At 36.5% G+C, this 18125-nt stretch overlaps 1 protein-coding gene across 3 annotated transcripts in view; it reads right to left on the minus strand.

Moving 5' to 3' along the window:
- LOC131036174 (CBL-interacting protein kinase 23) overlaps window positions 1–14257 on the minus strand; it is a 103466-nt gene extending 89209 nt beyond the window's left edge. The window contains exon 1 of one of the 3 annotated variants that reach the window (XM_057967997.2): window positions 13691–14257. In XM_057967997.2, coding sequence (XP_057823980.1) covers window positions 13691–13855 — 165 coding nt within the window. In that variant the 5' untranslated portion in view covers window positions 13856–14257. The remainder of the gene's footprint in view (window positions 1–13690) is intronic. The other 2 variants (XM_057967996.2, XM_057967995.2) reach the window with 2 other exon arrangements.
- Between the last annotated feature and the right edge of the window lie 3868 nt (window positions 14258–18125).

An 18125-nucleotide genomic window follows, 5' to 3' on the forward strand; every position in this document is an offset into this window, starting at 1 on the left:
AAATCGATATATGTTGGAAAAGATATGAGTCAAAATGTGATGTCCGAAGTCTGCAACTGAGATATAGACAGACCCTTAAAACTTTGATCTGCCTCTACCAAACAACAATGGATATCCTCCAAGTGTCAATAGGATATCGTCAATCTGATTTTGCCCAAAATAAATGCATCAACAAGGTGATCTCCAAATATGGAAGTCTGAAGCATAACCACCTGAAAGCTGATATGTAACTCCAATAAGCTCAATGAGATGACTGAAGTATCATCTCCTCAATGCAACCCCTCAAGAGATCTTTCACTCTCTCAGTTATGCGATCAATGGGAGTTATCGTTCCCGAGGATCCTTAGTCTGCAGACACCCACTAGGTTTTACAAAACCAATCAATTCATCAAATCCAAATCCCAGTCTCCCGATCAATCATCCCCCTCTTCTATTTATCCTTTGCATAACCCATCATGAGATTCCTTCTATAAGAGGGTAGGTACACTTTATTATTTATTAAGTGACTTTAATTATTTTAATTTTATACTTTAGTCACTATTTAATTAAATTAATTAAATATAAAGTCACTTTTTAATTTTTAATTTATTTTATGACTTTATAAGAAATTAATTTAATTAATTTCTCCTTATTCCTCCATTTAGCCAAAAGGATAAGATTTCATTAAAGACTAGAAAAAATGGGGCCAGTAACAAAGGCAAAGAAAGATACGGGAAGTTGCCACAACCAAACATCTAACCATATTCAAAGGAAGTAAATTCATAAAAACAAGATATTTCAATAATTTAGACTCTCAAAACAGTAAACATCAAAATGCTTACAATGCAGTGAAGATAAATTCAGAATCTACTTGGAATCCTGTGTTATTTGATGCCCAAATAAATTGAAGAAAGAGTAGTATATAATTTTAAACCGAAAATGTCAACTTCAATGTCCAACTAAAGCTGCCAATATGATCCAAAGTAGAATCTGAAAATGATCATGATCAGTTAATTAAGATAATCAGCTTATCTTCTTAATCATGTGACAATCAAAAAACCCAAGATACCCTTTTAATTCTGTAAAATTGAATTGAATAAGGCAGAGATGCAGAGTGTAGATGCAAGAACACAGGAACATGTGCAGAGAGGCTTGAGGATGATTCAGGCATCCATGGACCCACAATATATTAAAAAACAAAAATAGCCATAGGTGATAATTTTGGATCAACCTGCATCACAAGTTTTCCTTCATATTAACGTGTACACCATGGTTTAAGATCACTTGAAGGATTTGATGGACGCAAAAGTCACTCTATCTGACACAAAAAGGAAGAACCAATTGTCTGAAAGGAAGTTCAATCAATTTCTCTTCCGTCTCTTGAAAGGAAGTGCACCTGCTTGGATTTGCTCAAATGGCAGTGGTTTTTTAGTAGCAGAATATGCATTCAAATGAGTATAACCCTTGCTGTGTGGGGGGTTCAGTTTGCTTAGGATAGTATACATTCAATGTAAAGAACAAGATCCTCATATCTGCTTGTCTAGGATGTTTGTGATCAGTATGTGTCTATTCTTTAATTATTCCAATAGGTGGAGGCCCTGATTGGGAATATAGTAGGCAATTCATAGTTTGCAAACTCTATGAGTACTCTCTGAGTTGCCAAGTACTCTATTTTATTTTGTTGGGCAAGTTTTTACAGAAACAGGAAAAATATGAGTAAAAATGCCTTCATTGGTAAAACACGTTTTAGCTATAAAACCATGCGATGTCAATTTTTAATTTAATAAATTTTGTAATTGGATTTTGCAAAAAAAAATTATTTGTTTACAAATTTTAATGTTTAGTACTTTCTAAATTGCTGAGTTTTTGTCGAGTATTTGCCGAGTCAAAAAATTTGGGTTAAAAAAATGGAGCATAGGAATTAAGGAAAGGTAAATGGAGAAGAAAGAATGGGATAAATAATGAAGGGTTATGACTTTTTCAAAAGATAATAATTATGAAAGGTTGTGTCTCTTTCAAAAGGTTATAATAATGAAGGTTGTGACCATTGCAAAGGGCAAACATGGTGAAGAGGTGTGACTCTCCCTCACATTGGAGAATATAAAAAGGAGTCTCATTTGGGGAGGAGTAATCCATAACATCAAAGAAGACAAGAAAGTCAATAAATCAAGGGAGAAATATCTAATCATAGTTGGACTACTCGCCAAGTTAATGAGGGTTGTGACCATTGCAAAGGGCAAACATGGTGAAGAGGTGTGACTCTCCCTCACATTGGAGAATATAAAAAGGAGTCTCATTTGGGGAGGAGTAATCCATAACATCAAAGAAGACAAGAAAGTCAATAAATCAAGGGAGAAATATCTAATCATAGTTGGACTACTCGGCGAGTAGTTAAAAATTTGCGAGTTTTTACGACTTTTACTCGCCATAAAAACTCGCAGAGTTTTTTGGCGAGTTTTTCACAAATTTCTGCGAGTAGTTAAAAACTCGCGAGTTTTTACAACTTTTACTCGCCATAAAAACTCGCCGAGTTTTTTGGCGAGTTTTTCACAAAAACTTGGTGAGTTTCTATTAAAAACTCGGCTGCATAAAAAAAAAGAGGCCCAAAAATGTCAAAAAATTATATATATTTTTAAGCCAGTCTCATTCTCTTCATCAGAATATATACATAAAATATAACATTTAAGTATAAGTCATACTTTAAGTTATATTTCATGTATATATTGGCAAGATGTTTGAGAGTGGTTTTAGATATCTAGGAGTTATAATGCAAATTCTAGGTTTTAGAAGATCTTTTAAATTTTCAGACTTGGTCAAATTTCAGTACTCAATATGCTCCTATCAACATTCTCTCGCTCTCTCAATCTCACTTACTTTATCTGCCCCGAATTTTAGACCTATCTATCTCCCTATCACTCTTCCTCTGTCCCCCTCGCTACCACTCTCCATCTCACTCTCTCCTCTCTCCCCCAAGATCTAGACCTATCTCTCTACCCCTCTCTTTCTCACCCTCAGACCCCCGCCAGGGGTGCTACGCTCAACCTAATTTTATTTTGCAGATGCTTGGTGGCAAAGTTGGGGTGGAAATACCCCAAATCTCAAAAAAATTGCCCTTAGAATCTTATATTAACCTTGTAGTTCATCCAGTTGTGAGCGCAATTGGAGCTTGTTTGAGGCCATCCACACAAAGAAGAGGAGCAAGTTAGCTCAAAAACGCCTCAATGACCTTGTCTTTGTGCAATATAATCTTCGGTCGCGCATAAGGAAGGTAGAGGAAGCACCAACTGGTCCGATTGATTTGGATGATATAGATCCTTACAGTGATTGGATATTGCAGGAGCAGCCTACATTGTTTACAGAGGATGAGATCAATGATTTGGAGAGGCAAGCTATGGAAGAAGGGGATAGATTTGGTTTCACATTCGATGACATTGAGGAGGATGAGGATTAATTGCCAATGCCAGGTGCAGCTAGAGGCAAAGTTACATCCAAGATGGAGGACGAGCCACAACTTGAGCCAGACATACTGAGTGAGGAGGCATAGTCACACCCACTGCAGACTTCTAGGACTAGACCCTCTAGTTCTACCTCTCCCCTAGTTTTTACTAGAGCTAGGAAGAGGAAGATGTAATTGTAATGATGTATTTACTTTTAGTTATATAAAAACTATTTACTATTTGCTTCGAGCCATAGCATTCCTCATGAGGATGCGATTTTGTATCCACTTTGCATTTAAATATATCTAGACTCAACTTGTTTCTTTTGTGTTCTCATTTATCGACTCATTGGATGCGTCTTCTCATTGAATTTTGAAAAAAAAAAAGCATTTCTAATTAAATTTAAGCAATTTTTTTAGTTCCTGAGTTTTTTGCCAAGTATTGGCCGAGTTTTTCTCGAGTTTTTTGTTCGGGCCTTGGCGAGTTTTTGGCTTTGGCGAGTAGTTCAACTATGGGGCTAATGACACATCATCACATGATTGTCTAAAAGGGGGAAATTACAAAGCGAATCTCCTTTTTGCACAACCTATAACTCTAATTTAGCCATACTACATTAACCAAGGAAGATTTTCACCATCGTAATTAATCTTCTCCAAGAGGGTTTGTGTCCTCAGGAAGGCTAAGCTAAACCAAGTCTGATCTCACAGAACCACAAGGATTCCACCAGAGAGAAATCAAATAGTCTACATAAGCCAAATGCAATCACAGAACCTCCTTTTATATTTTTCTTGCAGAAGTTTCCAGAAGACTCAATTTCAAATTTCACTTTTAGATAAAAACTCCTTTTTTGCTCCAAAAGACCCTGTTATAAAATTAATGATAATATTTGATATGCAAGGTCCCAATATTATGCATCCGTGACTCTAAACATTTTATTCTCTTTCGAACGAGCTATTGCACTACACTAAGGTGCTTTTTTAATTATTTTAATTAAATTAAGAAACCTTAGTAAAATAGTTAAATTAAAGCACATTATACTCCCAAGTTGTAGAAGTTGCCAAAAAGCATTGGAATCGAAATTTGACCATACTAGGATGACACTAATGATGAATAATGAAAATTGGACCAACTGGGTGACTTACTAGATTCTCTCTCCAACAATCTCGGAGAACACAATAAAAGTCAGAATCCACTTCGAAAAGTCATAAGAGTCCTCTAGACCATCTAAGCTCATTGTCAACATCAAAATTCCCTCGGACACCGATAAAGTTGGAGCTAACTACATTGTTGAAGTGACCAAAATTGGGGACATTACAACACATAATTGACATCCATAGGTAGAATATTGCGCTCTACACCAAATGGATTGTCCTTGCCATTGAAGGCTCAGTGGCTTCGAAAATTTTACTTCTCAAATGGCACACATTATGGCAAGAAAGGATGCAAAGGAGTTGGTTTCCATGCACTCATCATTACATTGGCCCTAGCCATTCTAGCAATGGTTTTAAATTTTAAGACCCTGATCTTTCCTTTAATAATAGTAACATTTGGCAATCCTCCATCATCAACTACTCTAATTTACCTATGGTTGAATGCAGGAATAAAAGCTCTCAAGATTTTTAGAAAAGGCATTCACACATTTTGGGATTTTGATACTTCCAAGGACTTGAGTCCCTAGCCTATCTTTCTAAGAACATTGAAGCTTACTAGTTATGATTTTCTTTCTATCCCTCCATTCAATAACTTATGCTTGATGTCATGTTGCATAACTTGCGTCATCAAGCAACTTTTGTGTAGGTAAAGGATTAGCATTAGAATTATAATACACTTTTTTTTTAAAAACACTTTAGGGCTTCTATACAAGATTCATAGCCTTTTCCACAACTTTCAAGAGCTGAAATGACCATTGGGGTTAAATTCTATTCCCCAAACCTCACTCTTTCAGCTCAAACAAATTTGGCATGCAAAAGTCATGCCTAACTTTGCACATTTTCTTTGGTGTCTCATTTACCAAGGGCCCCCTTTAGACAAAAGATTTCTCCATACTAGGATCCTAATCAAAGATGTCCTACCTATAATAGACTTGAGAGTTTGAAACATCTTTTTTAGACTTGTGTACAAAGCTAAAGTGCTTGGATTTGGATTCACAACTTTATTGCTCTTTCATCTTGGACATTTCTCTTAGAGACTTGCTCGATTAGGGGATATTAGTTATTACCCAATGATTGACATATATTGTTAACATTTAGAATTTTTATAGAACCACTATTCTTTTTCAATATTGAAGTCTACAAATTTTAGAGTCTTCAATAACGAGGATATTTTTAGGCAATTCTCTATAATAAGAAAGTTTATGTACTAAACTCTATTTTCTTTAAGATATAGGGGCAAGGTTAAAAAGTAACTGCAGAGTTTCAATGCCTAAAGTCTTTCTAATCAGTAGAGAAGCACTTCATGCACTACAAGTAAAATTGTACTTAACAACCCACCCCAAAATTCATTGGCCCTAGGGCCATAATGGAGGAGCCATTCCCACGACTGCATTTGCTTCTTTCCCCCTCCTTAGCGGAGGGAAGGGGCTCTGCCTCTGCATGGAATAATTACTGCCAGACCTTGCAGTTGGGTGTCTCTGGCCCAAGATAAAGCTAGTCTAGGAATTTTGTGCCTCCTTCACGTAGGTAGAAAGTGTGTGGGCTTCTTGGTGGTCACAATGTTGAGGATGGCTAAGAGGCTCGAAATCCTCCCTCTAATGAGTCTTATCTTATGCTAACTCCCATACACGAGATAATCTGCCCCCTCCTCCCTCTAGCGTGGAAGCTTGCATTTGGTGGCTTTGTAGTTGTTTTTGCCTCGGAGGCACTTTGATTTCAAATTTGTTGTGATCTCTTGGCCTATGCATACCAACCTTGGTGGTACTTTGATTTAAAACTACTTGTGATCTCGTGGCCTACGCATGCCAACCAGTCACTTGTTATTGTAAACCTTTGCATGTAATCTCTTATTGAAGTGTTTCCAATTTTTAAAAATTGGAGGGTTCCATGGGAACCACTTTAAGCAAGAAAATCAAAAGAACTAGGTATGCAGCGTCCAATCCACAATCTACGAAAAATATTTTGTTTCTTTGAAGTTTTAAAACATACTAGGCTCTAGGGAGATGATTCTAAAGAAGAAAATCCAAATAGTTGCCCCTGCTAAGGGAGCACTTCCGTGGCAGTAGTCATGAGATGATTTTAGAAAAGGGGCAGGAATGGCTCCACTATAGATATATATACATATAAAGCAGAAATTTGATAGAAAGAACACTGCTGTTTTGTTAATTTATAATAGAATTTAACTATAAAATGAATTGATAGATTATTTCAGTTGTTTCACATTATTGTTATTTTTTCTTGTAACTCTTTTTAACTTCTTTGTCTGGCTTACTTATAGAGTGAATCATTACAATCTCTATGTTGTCTTTATCCATGCTATGTTCAGCAGTAGAACTCAGAAAGGGGGACTGTTGGGATTAAAATGTCTCAACCTTTGAGTCCTCACATTGATAGTTAATTTAATTAATTATTTTGGTGCATATTGATTTATCCTACTTTTAGTAGGGTTGGAATCAAAAGTTTCCTTGTTGATTAAAAAAACTGATTTGACAACTTTCTATGAAGACTTGAGATTCAAGACTTGTGGTTTCTATTTTAGAACAAAAAAAGGAATAAAGTTTTTTGATTGATAAGTAGGAGGTATTTTCCACAACAAGTCAAATTATGATAATGCTACAAGGATTCAAATGTGTAGTCTTCAAGTCAAAATCATTGACCCATGTTTCATGAGTAGTCGTTCACAAGAACCCATCTCTCGTGAGAATGAATGGTCCACTTAGCACTCATTGCATCTAGGTGATGCTCACAGAGGTGAAGCATTGGGCCTTCTCAGGAGGTCACCCATCTCAGTACTACTCCAACTCAAGTGTGCCAACCCCATTTGCAATCCCACTTAGCTTGGAGGAAACTCCGAGGGTTAAGCGCACTTGAGTTGGAGTAGTACTGGGATGGGTGACCTCCCGGACAGCCCAATGCTTTACCTCTATGAGCATCACCTAGATGCAATGAGTGCTAAGTGGACAATTCATTCCCATGAGAGATGGATTCTTGTGAACCACTACTCATGAAACATGGGTCAATGAGTTTGACTTGAAAACTACACAGTTGAATCCTGATAGCAATATCATAATTTGACATGTTGTGGAAAATACCTCCTACTTATCAATTAGTTTTTTGATTTTATCTTTTCTTGGAGGCTAAGTTAAGGAAGGATTTGCTTTCCTTAGAGATTTATGATCAAGAAAGAAGATGCTTTTGTTGAGATCAAAAAAGGATGATTTTGAAGCCATTGATGAAAAAAAATTCTTCAACTTTTTTTCTCTGTTGAAGATGGAAGTTGTTTTCTTTGGCACCTAGCTTGTAAAGCATTAAATGCTTGAGTCGTATTTCATTGTAGAAGGATGACTAGGTGACTATCAAAAAGTTGTTGTTATACTATTTGTGTTTCTATAGAAAAGAGAAAGATGTAGTATCCATGTGAAGGCTATGAGCCTACAAGTGTATTGTAACTTACTTGTTGCAAATTAATACATCAAACACTTGAGAGTCAAGGAGGTACATCAAACACTTGAGAGTCAAGGAGGTACATCATTCATCAAGTACATCAAGGACAAAGGAGGATCAACCAAGGTTAGTGAAAGGGTACGTTGAAGAAGCAGATAGTTTCAGAAGAGTTAATTAAAGTAAGCTTCTCATCATCATCACATTAATTATCAAGAAATACAAAGTTCCTTGACCAAGCACAAACGCAAGACAAGGTGGCATCCCAGTCACTGTTCCTCCAGTCAGATAGCTCCACCTCAACATGTCCAGATTCAATATACCTGACTCACCAATGATGGTACAAACTTTGATGTACCTACCCTAGTTTCCTATTGGTTCACAAGCATTAAATGTAATTTTCTCATTGGCTAAAGGAGTTTGTTGTAACAAACCCTAATTAGGGTTTTCATCTTGTAATCCTAGCCATTGATTGTAAATCAATCTGAGCCATTGAATTGTAAAGAGCTCTCTATATAAAGCTTTGGTTCTTCATTTGTAAAGGTTAATAGTTAGTTAATAGCTTAGAGTTAGTAGCTATAATAGTGAATAGAATAGCAATTAGAGTAGATTAGGAGAAGGCAGGAAATTGTTGCCTAAATTGTAAATGAACTCCATTTTCATTGAAGTTATGGTGAAGTGTGTCATTTCTTTGCAATATGCATGGTCTCTTGTTGGATCTTCATGTTAGATGGTAAATAATTAAATTGAATGAAGGAAGTTACTGAATGCACTCATGTGGAATCTGCCTAGTCCAAACCACTAGCCTCTTATTGACTATAAGTGTGTCCTGCGTGGTCAACTGGCATCGAATGAGCTTAATCTCGAATTGCTATGCGTCTATTGTTCATGCATTAACTTGAATGGTGATCAACGTTTGATGGTGATGATTTGAACATCTTCAGAACTACCCTAGAAGATCGCATTGAGCTGGTGTTGAATTGTTCGGTTTGATGGTGAGACCTAGCCCAATAGGACTCCACCTAGTCGTTCATCTACCTCCTTACATTCTAGGTTCTAAAATAGATTTCCTGAACCCTCAATCTTTTTCTATTTCTTCATTATCCCGGTGAGTAGATAGGACTTGAGTTCCCGCAGATTAAAAGTTCAGGCATACAAATGTAAGTCCCCTTGTGATCCCAGCATAATCACATCAGACCAAATTAAGCTTATCCACACATAGAGACCCTACATATAAGAACCTTGGAGTTATTTCGATTGATTCTTAGGCAAATCTTCAACGTTCAAATAACTTTGTTCAAGAGAGGATAAGATACCTTGGTATTTTATTTTGTGTTCGCATGTGCATTAAAAACACATCAACAGGTTGCTTGCCCTCAAGCAACATCAAGCAACCCGTTGCTCCACTCTGATAAAAATTCCCAATCAAAACAATACCCGGATCCCATACAAAGATGAAGAACCTGCTGAAGATGCTGAAGTAGGAGAATACGAAATCACATAAGTGATCAAACATACTGTCAAACCAACACCAATCAATGTAATACACCCCTGACTCTGTCTCTATCTCCAAAATACACCTCTGAACACTACCATACTGCTGAAAAACTGGTGTAGATCCTGCCAAGTCCAAAAGTGTCGAACGGTCCTTACCAGGACAATCACTAATCCCTCCAAAACCAAAGAAGATGTAATCACCAATCAGCAAGGATAGTGCTGTCATGTGAAGTGGAGTCGGTGACCAATCCACGAGTGAGAGATACCTTCTACAATCATCAAGGGCACCTCTTGAGTAGCTGGCCCACTAAAAGTATTATCAATCACAACTGCACTCTCATTAAAAGAGGAATCAGCAACTGAATTTTCAGAATTAGACAAACTTTGTCCATCAGTCAATATAGGATAGTGAAGGTCATGAAAATGTACGAGATGCTTCTTAGCTTGTTGGGATATCAATTTGGCTTGTCGTGCTCTTGCCAACCAATCTTCATTCTCAAGACCAAAGACAAAGAACACACAGAATGCTACAGGAGTACACATTCTCAAAAACACACAGCTGGAATTAATTCCAGAAAATCAATTTTAGAACAGAAATTGTTTAATGTACATGACTACCTGTGGGCCCCATCTAATGAACTTAAAGTGAGAGGACACAGGTCAGTTATTTCCAACTACCAGATTGACTTGAATTGATGTCAGAGTGGTCGGTAGTTGGGAAAGTGGTTGGGACGATAACTGAGAATTAACTAGGCATGGCTTAAAGCTGCCAAGTTCTAGAAGGCAGATCAGGACTGTTGGATGCAGTCAATCTTGGCCTTTGGTCCAATTTGTAAAATCTATAAAAGGAAAGATGCCTCTCATTGTAAAGGGTTAGATTCTAGTTAGAGATTTTTTGTAGAAGGTTAGATTTTAGTAGTTAGACTATTAGGAGTAGCATAGAACTGTTGCAGAAATTGTTGTAATGGCAGCTAAAATCAATATATGAACATTGATTCGGTGTTTGTTATTTTGGTTTTATTCTGTTTGCATGGTTTTCTTTCAGCTTGTTAGAAGTAGAGTTCAATGGTTTTAATGGCAATTGTGGGGGGTATTTGATGCATTTCAGGTTCATACCATTGGGGGCCTGTTGATTGTAGTCACTGTACATGGTTAGTCTGAACCCAAAACTGTACTTAGTTCAACTATAGGTGTTTGTTTTAGGCTGCGCCAGAATTGGGTGCCTGGATGAATCCCCATAGTCTGAAAGTCCTTCATCCCTTTGGAGCTTGCACTGTTCTTGCCAAGTTGTGAGGATGTCTATGGCGAAACAAAAACTGGTTTATCGAAATCTGTCTACCCACTACATTAGTTGTTATCATCACTGTCCTTAGGTCTCCTGAACCCTACCTCTTTTGCTTTTATTTTTCGCAATTTGAAAATCGCCGCAGACAAGCTTGTTGTGAACATAAGGCCCCTTGTGTTAACAACAAAACACATCAACCGCTGAATTATCCTGCAGTCATGAACTAACAATTGGAACCTTGAGGTCCTCCCCATTGATCAATTAAAAACAGCATTAGGGATCCCTTTTTTCAAGAGAGGATAAAATACTCAACAAAACATTCTATTTTGCATTGGTCAGATAGAGTTGTAGCAATACGATTTTAGCCACGTCAACAGTATTCACTTCAAGAAATGTTGATCTCACCCAAGTATATGGACTTTTTCATCCTAGTCGGGCCTATGACAGCCAACTGGAAGTGCTTGTAAGCTGGTCGGAGATTGGAAGTGGCTTGACGCAAGGCATGGGTTTGAGGGGTCACTGGAAGTGACTTGATTTATTCCATTTTGCTGGTTCACTCACTTACTTCATCCATTTCAAGGGCTCTCCATTCATCTCATGAAAGTAACCTCATCTCTACAAGGCTTCTTCATCATTTCTAATGCTCTGACTACCCTCTCATCAAGCATTCCACTTCGTCTGACAGTTCTCCACACTTTGACTCAACATTTCTATCTCTGATCTTGAAGGCGCATGATGATGATGATCAAATGAAATGATCATTACAAATCATTGATTGCCAAGGCCTTGAGAGCTAAACTAACCTCAATTCCACTTAAAGAGAGATACGGGACTTGATCACTTCCTAACAGCCTAAGGCACTACACCTCCTCAAGTAAAAGGTTAATAGCTTAAGACACTACCAAACGACTAAACTAAGACAACTAACCTAGAAAACGAAAAAGAAGGGGTCCCCATTTGCAATGGGGTGATGTGTGAAAATGTCACAACACTTTCTTTGGCACCTAGCTTGTAAAGCATTATATGCTTGAGTTGTATTTCATTGTAGAAGGATGATAAGGTGATCATCACAGAGCTGCTATTATATTGTCTATGTTTTTCTAGAGAAGAGCAAGATGTAGTCTCCATGTTAATGCTATAAGCTCGCAAGTGCATCGTAACTTATTTGTTTGTAATGTCCCCAATTTTAATAAAGTGACTTAATTAAGTTAAATAATTAAATGGTCCTAAATTTTAAATAATATCATAAGGACTTATTTAATTAATTAATTTAATTACTAAATAAAGGGGGCCAAATTAACAAAATAATAAACTTTTGGTGTGGGTCATTTGTAATCCTTCGGGAAACTTCCTGGAGCCCATTTATAAGGCCGAGTTTGGCATGGTTGTAGGTAGGGATGCGAATTTGGTATTGTTCTTTATATGTGCGAGTTCCAGTTGGAGTTCAGCTTGTCTGCCATTTCGGAGGTGAGAGATCCTCCCTACTTGGCATACGCAATTTCGGTGGGAGTTTCTCCTCACCCTATTTTGCTTTTGTTCGGAGTTTGTGTAATCTATTGTGCGATCATTATCAATATAATTTCTCTTTGCAAGTAGGAATCCTCAGATTATTTCTTCTGGCAAGTGTGAATCTTCATCTAAATCCCTTGTGTCTGAAATATTAATAATTCATTTCATTCCTCTGTGAAACACCGACTGTCTAAGCATTTGGAGGACTTGAGGGGCGGGACTCGGCAGATATTCACTCATTGTACGGCCAGCACTACCGTACACCCAGTCTGTACTACCATCCCCACACTACGGTCAAGGCACAACTTATCACCGTACGGCCAGCACTGCCGTACGCTCAATCCGTACTACCATCCCCACTGTACGGTCAAAGCACAACATATCACCGTACGGTCCAAGTCACTGATCTGTCACCGCACACCGATTGCTGGAGGGAGTATACCGTACAGTCACCACCATACGTTCTAAGGAAGCCGTATGAATTACACCGTACGTGGAGCAATAGTGTTTGAAGGATACCGTACTGCGTACAGAACATTACATTGTTGTAGATTAATACATTGGTTCGAAGCTTTGGAGAGAGGGGTTTTTTGCCTGAAAAAGTTTTCCCCACATATATTGGTGTTTCTTCTTTCTATCTAACATTTCTTCCTTTCATGTTTTAAAGTATTAATTTACAGGCCATTATGCTGCTGAAATTTTTATAGATATGTGAGCTGAATTATATTTTCTCAAAGGGTCAATGCAATAGGAAATTAACTATGTCTGTTTCCACTTTAAAGGCATAGTAGTATGTTCTTGTGTCGATCATCTTTTAACAAAGGATACATCATAAGGTTCTTACTATTTCTCAAAGGTCTTTCTGGGATGCCCCTTTTCCTTTCAAGGACGGAAGGAATAGGTGCTAAGGAACATAAAGAGTATTTTTTTTTTAATGAGATATTACTATAAAATGTATTGATAAAATCTCTCCATTGCCGTTACCATTTCCTGAATATCTGTTAAATTTTGGTATGATTTTAACTAAATAGTAAATCAACAGAATCTCTAGTAGATATGATTTTTTCAGCAGTCTACATGTAAATCAGTAGTATGTTTCTGGAAATAAATGCGTACTTTAATTTGCATTGTGCATTCTGATGATGGATCAGTGTAATCCGAAATATCTAAGTAAAGAAACATACCACTCATCAACACAATCTCTATTGCTTTTACCCGTGCAGCGTTCCCATATCAAGATTTTTTTTTCTTGTCTAATGTACGGAATGTTTTGTCCTACGGTTGAATCCACAGAATAGGAAGTTGTGCTTAAAAGAAGGTGTGACCAGTAGCCTGGAAGCAAAGCGGGGAAAGGAAAAATGAAAATTGAATAAATTGATGAGTCGTATTACCTGTTGGACCATCTTTTGTTTCAGCAATGTGTCCTTCTCCATGATCTTGATGGCAACACTCTCTCCGTTCTCCATATTCCTGGCATATTTCACCTTGGAAAATTTGCCCTCTCCCAACACGCGCCCCAACTCATACTTCCCCACACGAGTTCTTTGAGTGCTCATTTTTCTCCAATATAAATATTTGGACTTTATTACTGTCTGTTATATACCGCGCTTACGATTACAAGGCTGCCATACCTGGGACTTAACGACATTCATCTTGGCTGCTGATTAAAATTTAAATCCGCCCCTGCAACTTGAGCCTTCCAAAAGTCTCTCAGTTGCTCAACCTTCCAACTCCAACTAACTGTATATTATCATCGCATTTTACTCTCACCACTCGTAAGCCTGCCATTCTTTGTTTACCAAAATTTCTTGCTGGTCTTTCACATTTGGGTCTGTATCATAAGAATCCAGAGGCTTGCCTGGTTAATGACGTCAAGATAAAACACATTTTATTGGCGTTGTAGGCTGCTTACATAAATAAACATGTGCACACCGGACAGAGACCGAGTGAAGCACATATATAGTTTGTATTCTCAATTATTGAATATATAATTGGCACAAGTCAAATAGATTCCTTTTTACCTTCCTTATATGGCAATGGTAGAAAAAAAAATATCTAATTAATCCCATTCAGTATTTAGAAAGTTATTTTGCTTAGTCTTACTTTTTTTTTTAAGTTTTCTGATTTTAGCATAGATTTTTTTTTTATTTTAGCATATATTATTTGGGTATGATATTATTTTGCTGATTTTTTATGTATTTCGTTTTATTTAAATAAAAGTATAAAATTATTTATCATAAAAGTTAAATAAATATAGTATGAAGTTTGATATAATCTTGTAGTAGGAGTAGTCATTAGATTTTTCAAGTATGATATTATTCTCCTCATTTTTTATATGTATAATGTGTTAATTTATGTTTTATTAATATAAAAGTATAACATTATTTATCATAAAAGTTAAATAAATACAATTTGAAGTTTGATATAGTCTTGTAGTAGGAGAAGTAGGCTTTAGATTTTTCGGATATGATGTTATTCCTTGACTTTTCATGTGTATAATATATTAAATTTTTGTTTTGTTAATATAAAAATATAGCACTATTCATCATAAAAGTTAAATAAATATAATTTAAAGTTATATAATTGTCTAGTAAGAAAAATAGGCTGTAATATCCCACTAATTTTTTTTTGTTTTTTCAGGCCAATAGCAATTCATCCACAACAATTAACCCGTTAAGGTTAGAGTAATAAGCAAAACAACTGAAAGGGAACCCTTCCACCTTTTATTCACCGAGAGCCCAGACTAGGAGGGTGAGAGCATACGGTGTCCCGGGGATCGTCAGCATCAATAAACAAACTAAAAATTACAATTGCATGGGCAACAAGCCATCCCCTTCTGCTTATCCAGCAGGATAGAAACTAAACGTCTTGGCGGTGAACCGACCAAGGGAAAGATTACAAGAAACATAAGTTCAATCACTCTACCGCGTATTTCAGCGGGAGGACAATACATTGACAATCACTCTACCGCATATTTCAGCGGGAGGACCAAAAAAACATTGAACTTATCACTCGACCACTTATTCAACGGGAGGACTGAAAATTACAAATTATTGCATATCAGGCGGCAAGCCAGCCTCTTCCACTTATTCAGCGGGATGAGAATTACAAAGAGAGAACTGGTTAGTAGTACTACTACCTAACCTTACAATAATAGAAAAGATAGAAGGAGAGTAATGCAGATTTCTGTAGTAAAAATATAAATTTCTGTTACAACCAAATCTGCAGGCTGGAAACACAGACCAGCAGCCCAGATAAATGCCAAAATATTCATATCTCCCTCATTTTACATCTGATTTAGCTCAAACCAGTCCCAAACCCACCGTACAACATAAGCAATGCTAACCAATCAAAACAACACCCCAAAAAGACCCCTATTTATTTTGCATGCATCCCAATGCAAGGCAGAAAACCCACGCCTAGACTAGGAATTTTGATTTTGCATAATTAATTCAAAACTCAAACAAACGTGCTAAAAACTTACAAACTTATTCGCCAATGCTGGGAAGGAAGATAGGATTGATACCCATAACTGTCAGATGCTCCAGCAGAGAGATGTGAGCAAAAATATGCTTCAGCCACAGGCAAAACCAGCAAGTACAGAATCGTTGCAACACCAAGATGTCAATGGCAAAGCTCTGAAAATGGTAGAGGAATACAACGCACAGCTAGGTACTGTATATCAAGTACGAAACCGGGTAGCACTAGGGAGACGCACTCCGAAGCCTCAACTTCTGTCGCCAATCCGGCAGCATAACATTACAGATTTTCAAGATGATGCAAATGAGAACCCAAGCCTCATATTTATAACTTCATTCAACAAATTCAAATGACATCCCTCCAAATTCCACGCTTGCATTTGAATTTCATTTCCACTTACATGTGGACCCAAGTGTAGCGCCCAATCTCCTAAGTCAAAACTCACGCCCAAGAAGGGGGAGGACCCATGTTGGACACTTAGGCACAAAATGGCGATGTAAAGTGAAATAATATCCCTTTTAAAAATATTTCACATCCCATAAAACAACTGAATTTCGCTCAAACTTAGGATTAAACAGGCATTAATCCCAAATTTAATAAACCAGTAGCCAATAAATAGATTAATTAAATATTAACCTTAGGAAAGGAAATAATATTTAATTATGTTGCAAATGTCTCCCGCACTGATTATTATCACCTCCAAGATGAAACTGAGCCCAGACGACCATAGACTGCTGCAGAATTCAGACCCCTGTCTACTGCCAAAATTAGAAATGTGCCACCCAGCCACTTACTAAAAATAGTAAGTCAAGAATTAAGGCTTAGAAAAATATGATCATTGCATCCAGAGGCAAAGCAAGGAGTGCTCAGTAGGACAATGGCACCAGAACGGTCATCCCCTGACTTACTAAAAATAGTAAGTCCTCGTTTCATCGATGCTAGACCCTGATTACTCATTCCACCTAGCCTACGGGTCTCGGGAATAGGCTAATGGACCACTGAAAGAACATCAATGAGAAGGGGACATTACATAGGCATTGGTCTATTTCAAAGCTAAACAAGTCATTGTTAGGATTCCGCATGAAAAATGGTTCACCCATATGGGTGGGGACATCCATAGTTATTTTATTTGTAGACATGTGAAATCATCCTAACATTATTCCATAATAATGTGTTATTATTAATAATAAATTAAATATTTACATAAATTAATTAATCTAGTCACTACTAATTATTTAAATAGCTAGATTATTCAATTAATCTATTCACCGCGAACTAGTTAAATTAATATTGTATAATAAGTCTAACCTAATTGTCACATCAAATTAAATAATACTTGCCTCAATTTATATCCATCGTATTATTTCAATGTCTACCTCACACACATAATTAAATTAAAAAATATTTTATTATTTCATTTATGCATATTCCTTTAACCATTTCCAAAAATAAACGACCAACAAATTCTTAAATTCTCTATCATTTTTTGTTGTCACAAATTATTAAAATTTAATAAATACAATTTTACCCATTCATCAAATTAAGTCCAAACCCTCCAATTTCTCCTTGATCCTACGAAAGTATTGGCATTTAATTTCCATTGTTGACTTCATCCTTGAATCCTAGTTGTCCATGTTCCTTGTTGAAAATCTATTAGTTGGTACATTATCATATGCAAATCGATCAACTATCTTCAATTTGGTACATGTTTCAAAGATTTTGATCAAGCATATAATGAACCTCATTAAGTAAATCCACTTGGGAGATGAAGCTAATAGTGCACCATATGAAGTTTGTTGTACATTGATAGGATCGGATGAGATCCACTTTTTAAAATCTCAAATATAGGTCCATAGGGTATTCATATGAGGAAGATGACATTCTTTTGTTCTTTGTATAAAGATTTTATTTGGAATGAGTGATTCAAAAAGATAGGTTGATGAATGGTATGATTTTAAATCCACTCAAGACATATTGACTTTGAGACAACTACAACCCATGGAGATGGAATTCATAAATTGAAAAGCAAACACCATATTTCAAATCTAGTTGAACCAAGTATTATAGATATATTATTTAAATATTAATCTTTTTATCTTATTTTATATGATTTATTGAATTAATAAATATTAAATACTTAATTCAACAAAATATATATTTATGCACTTATTGAAGATGAAAACAATGAAGAAGGAATAGATTACTATTTGTGCCATTGTGATAAGGAAAAAAATTGCCAGGAGCCCCAATCATAGATTGAGAAGACATTGAGTATCTTATGCAAGGATCGGTGGTTATTATTGGAACATAGCTTAAAAGGTACCCAATATAGAAGCTTGTGGTGTG

The sequence above is a fragment of the Cryptomeria japonica genome, chromosome 4, assembly GCF_030272615.1.
Source record: "Cryptomeria japonica chromosome 4, Sugi_1.0, whole genome shotgun sequence".
Classification (NCBI taxonomy): domain Eukaryota; kingdom Viridiplantae; phylum Streptophyta; class Pinopsida; order Cupressales; family Cupressaceae; genus Cryptomeria; species Cryptomeria japonica.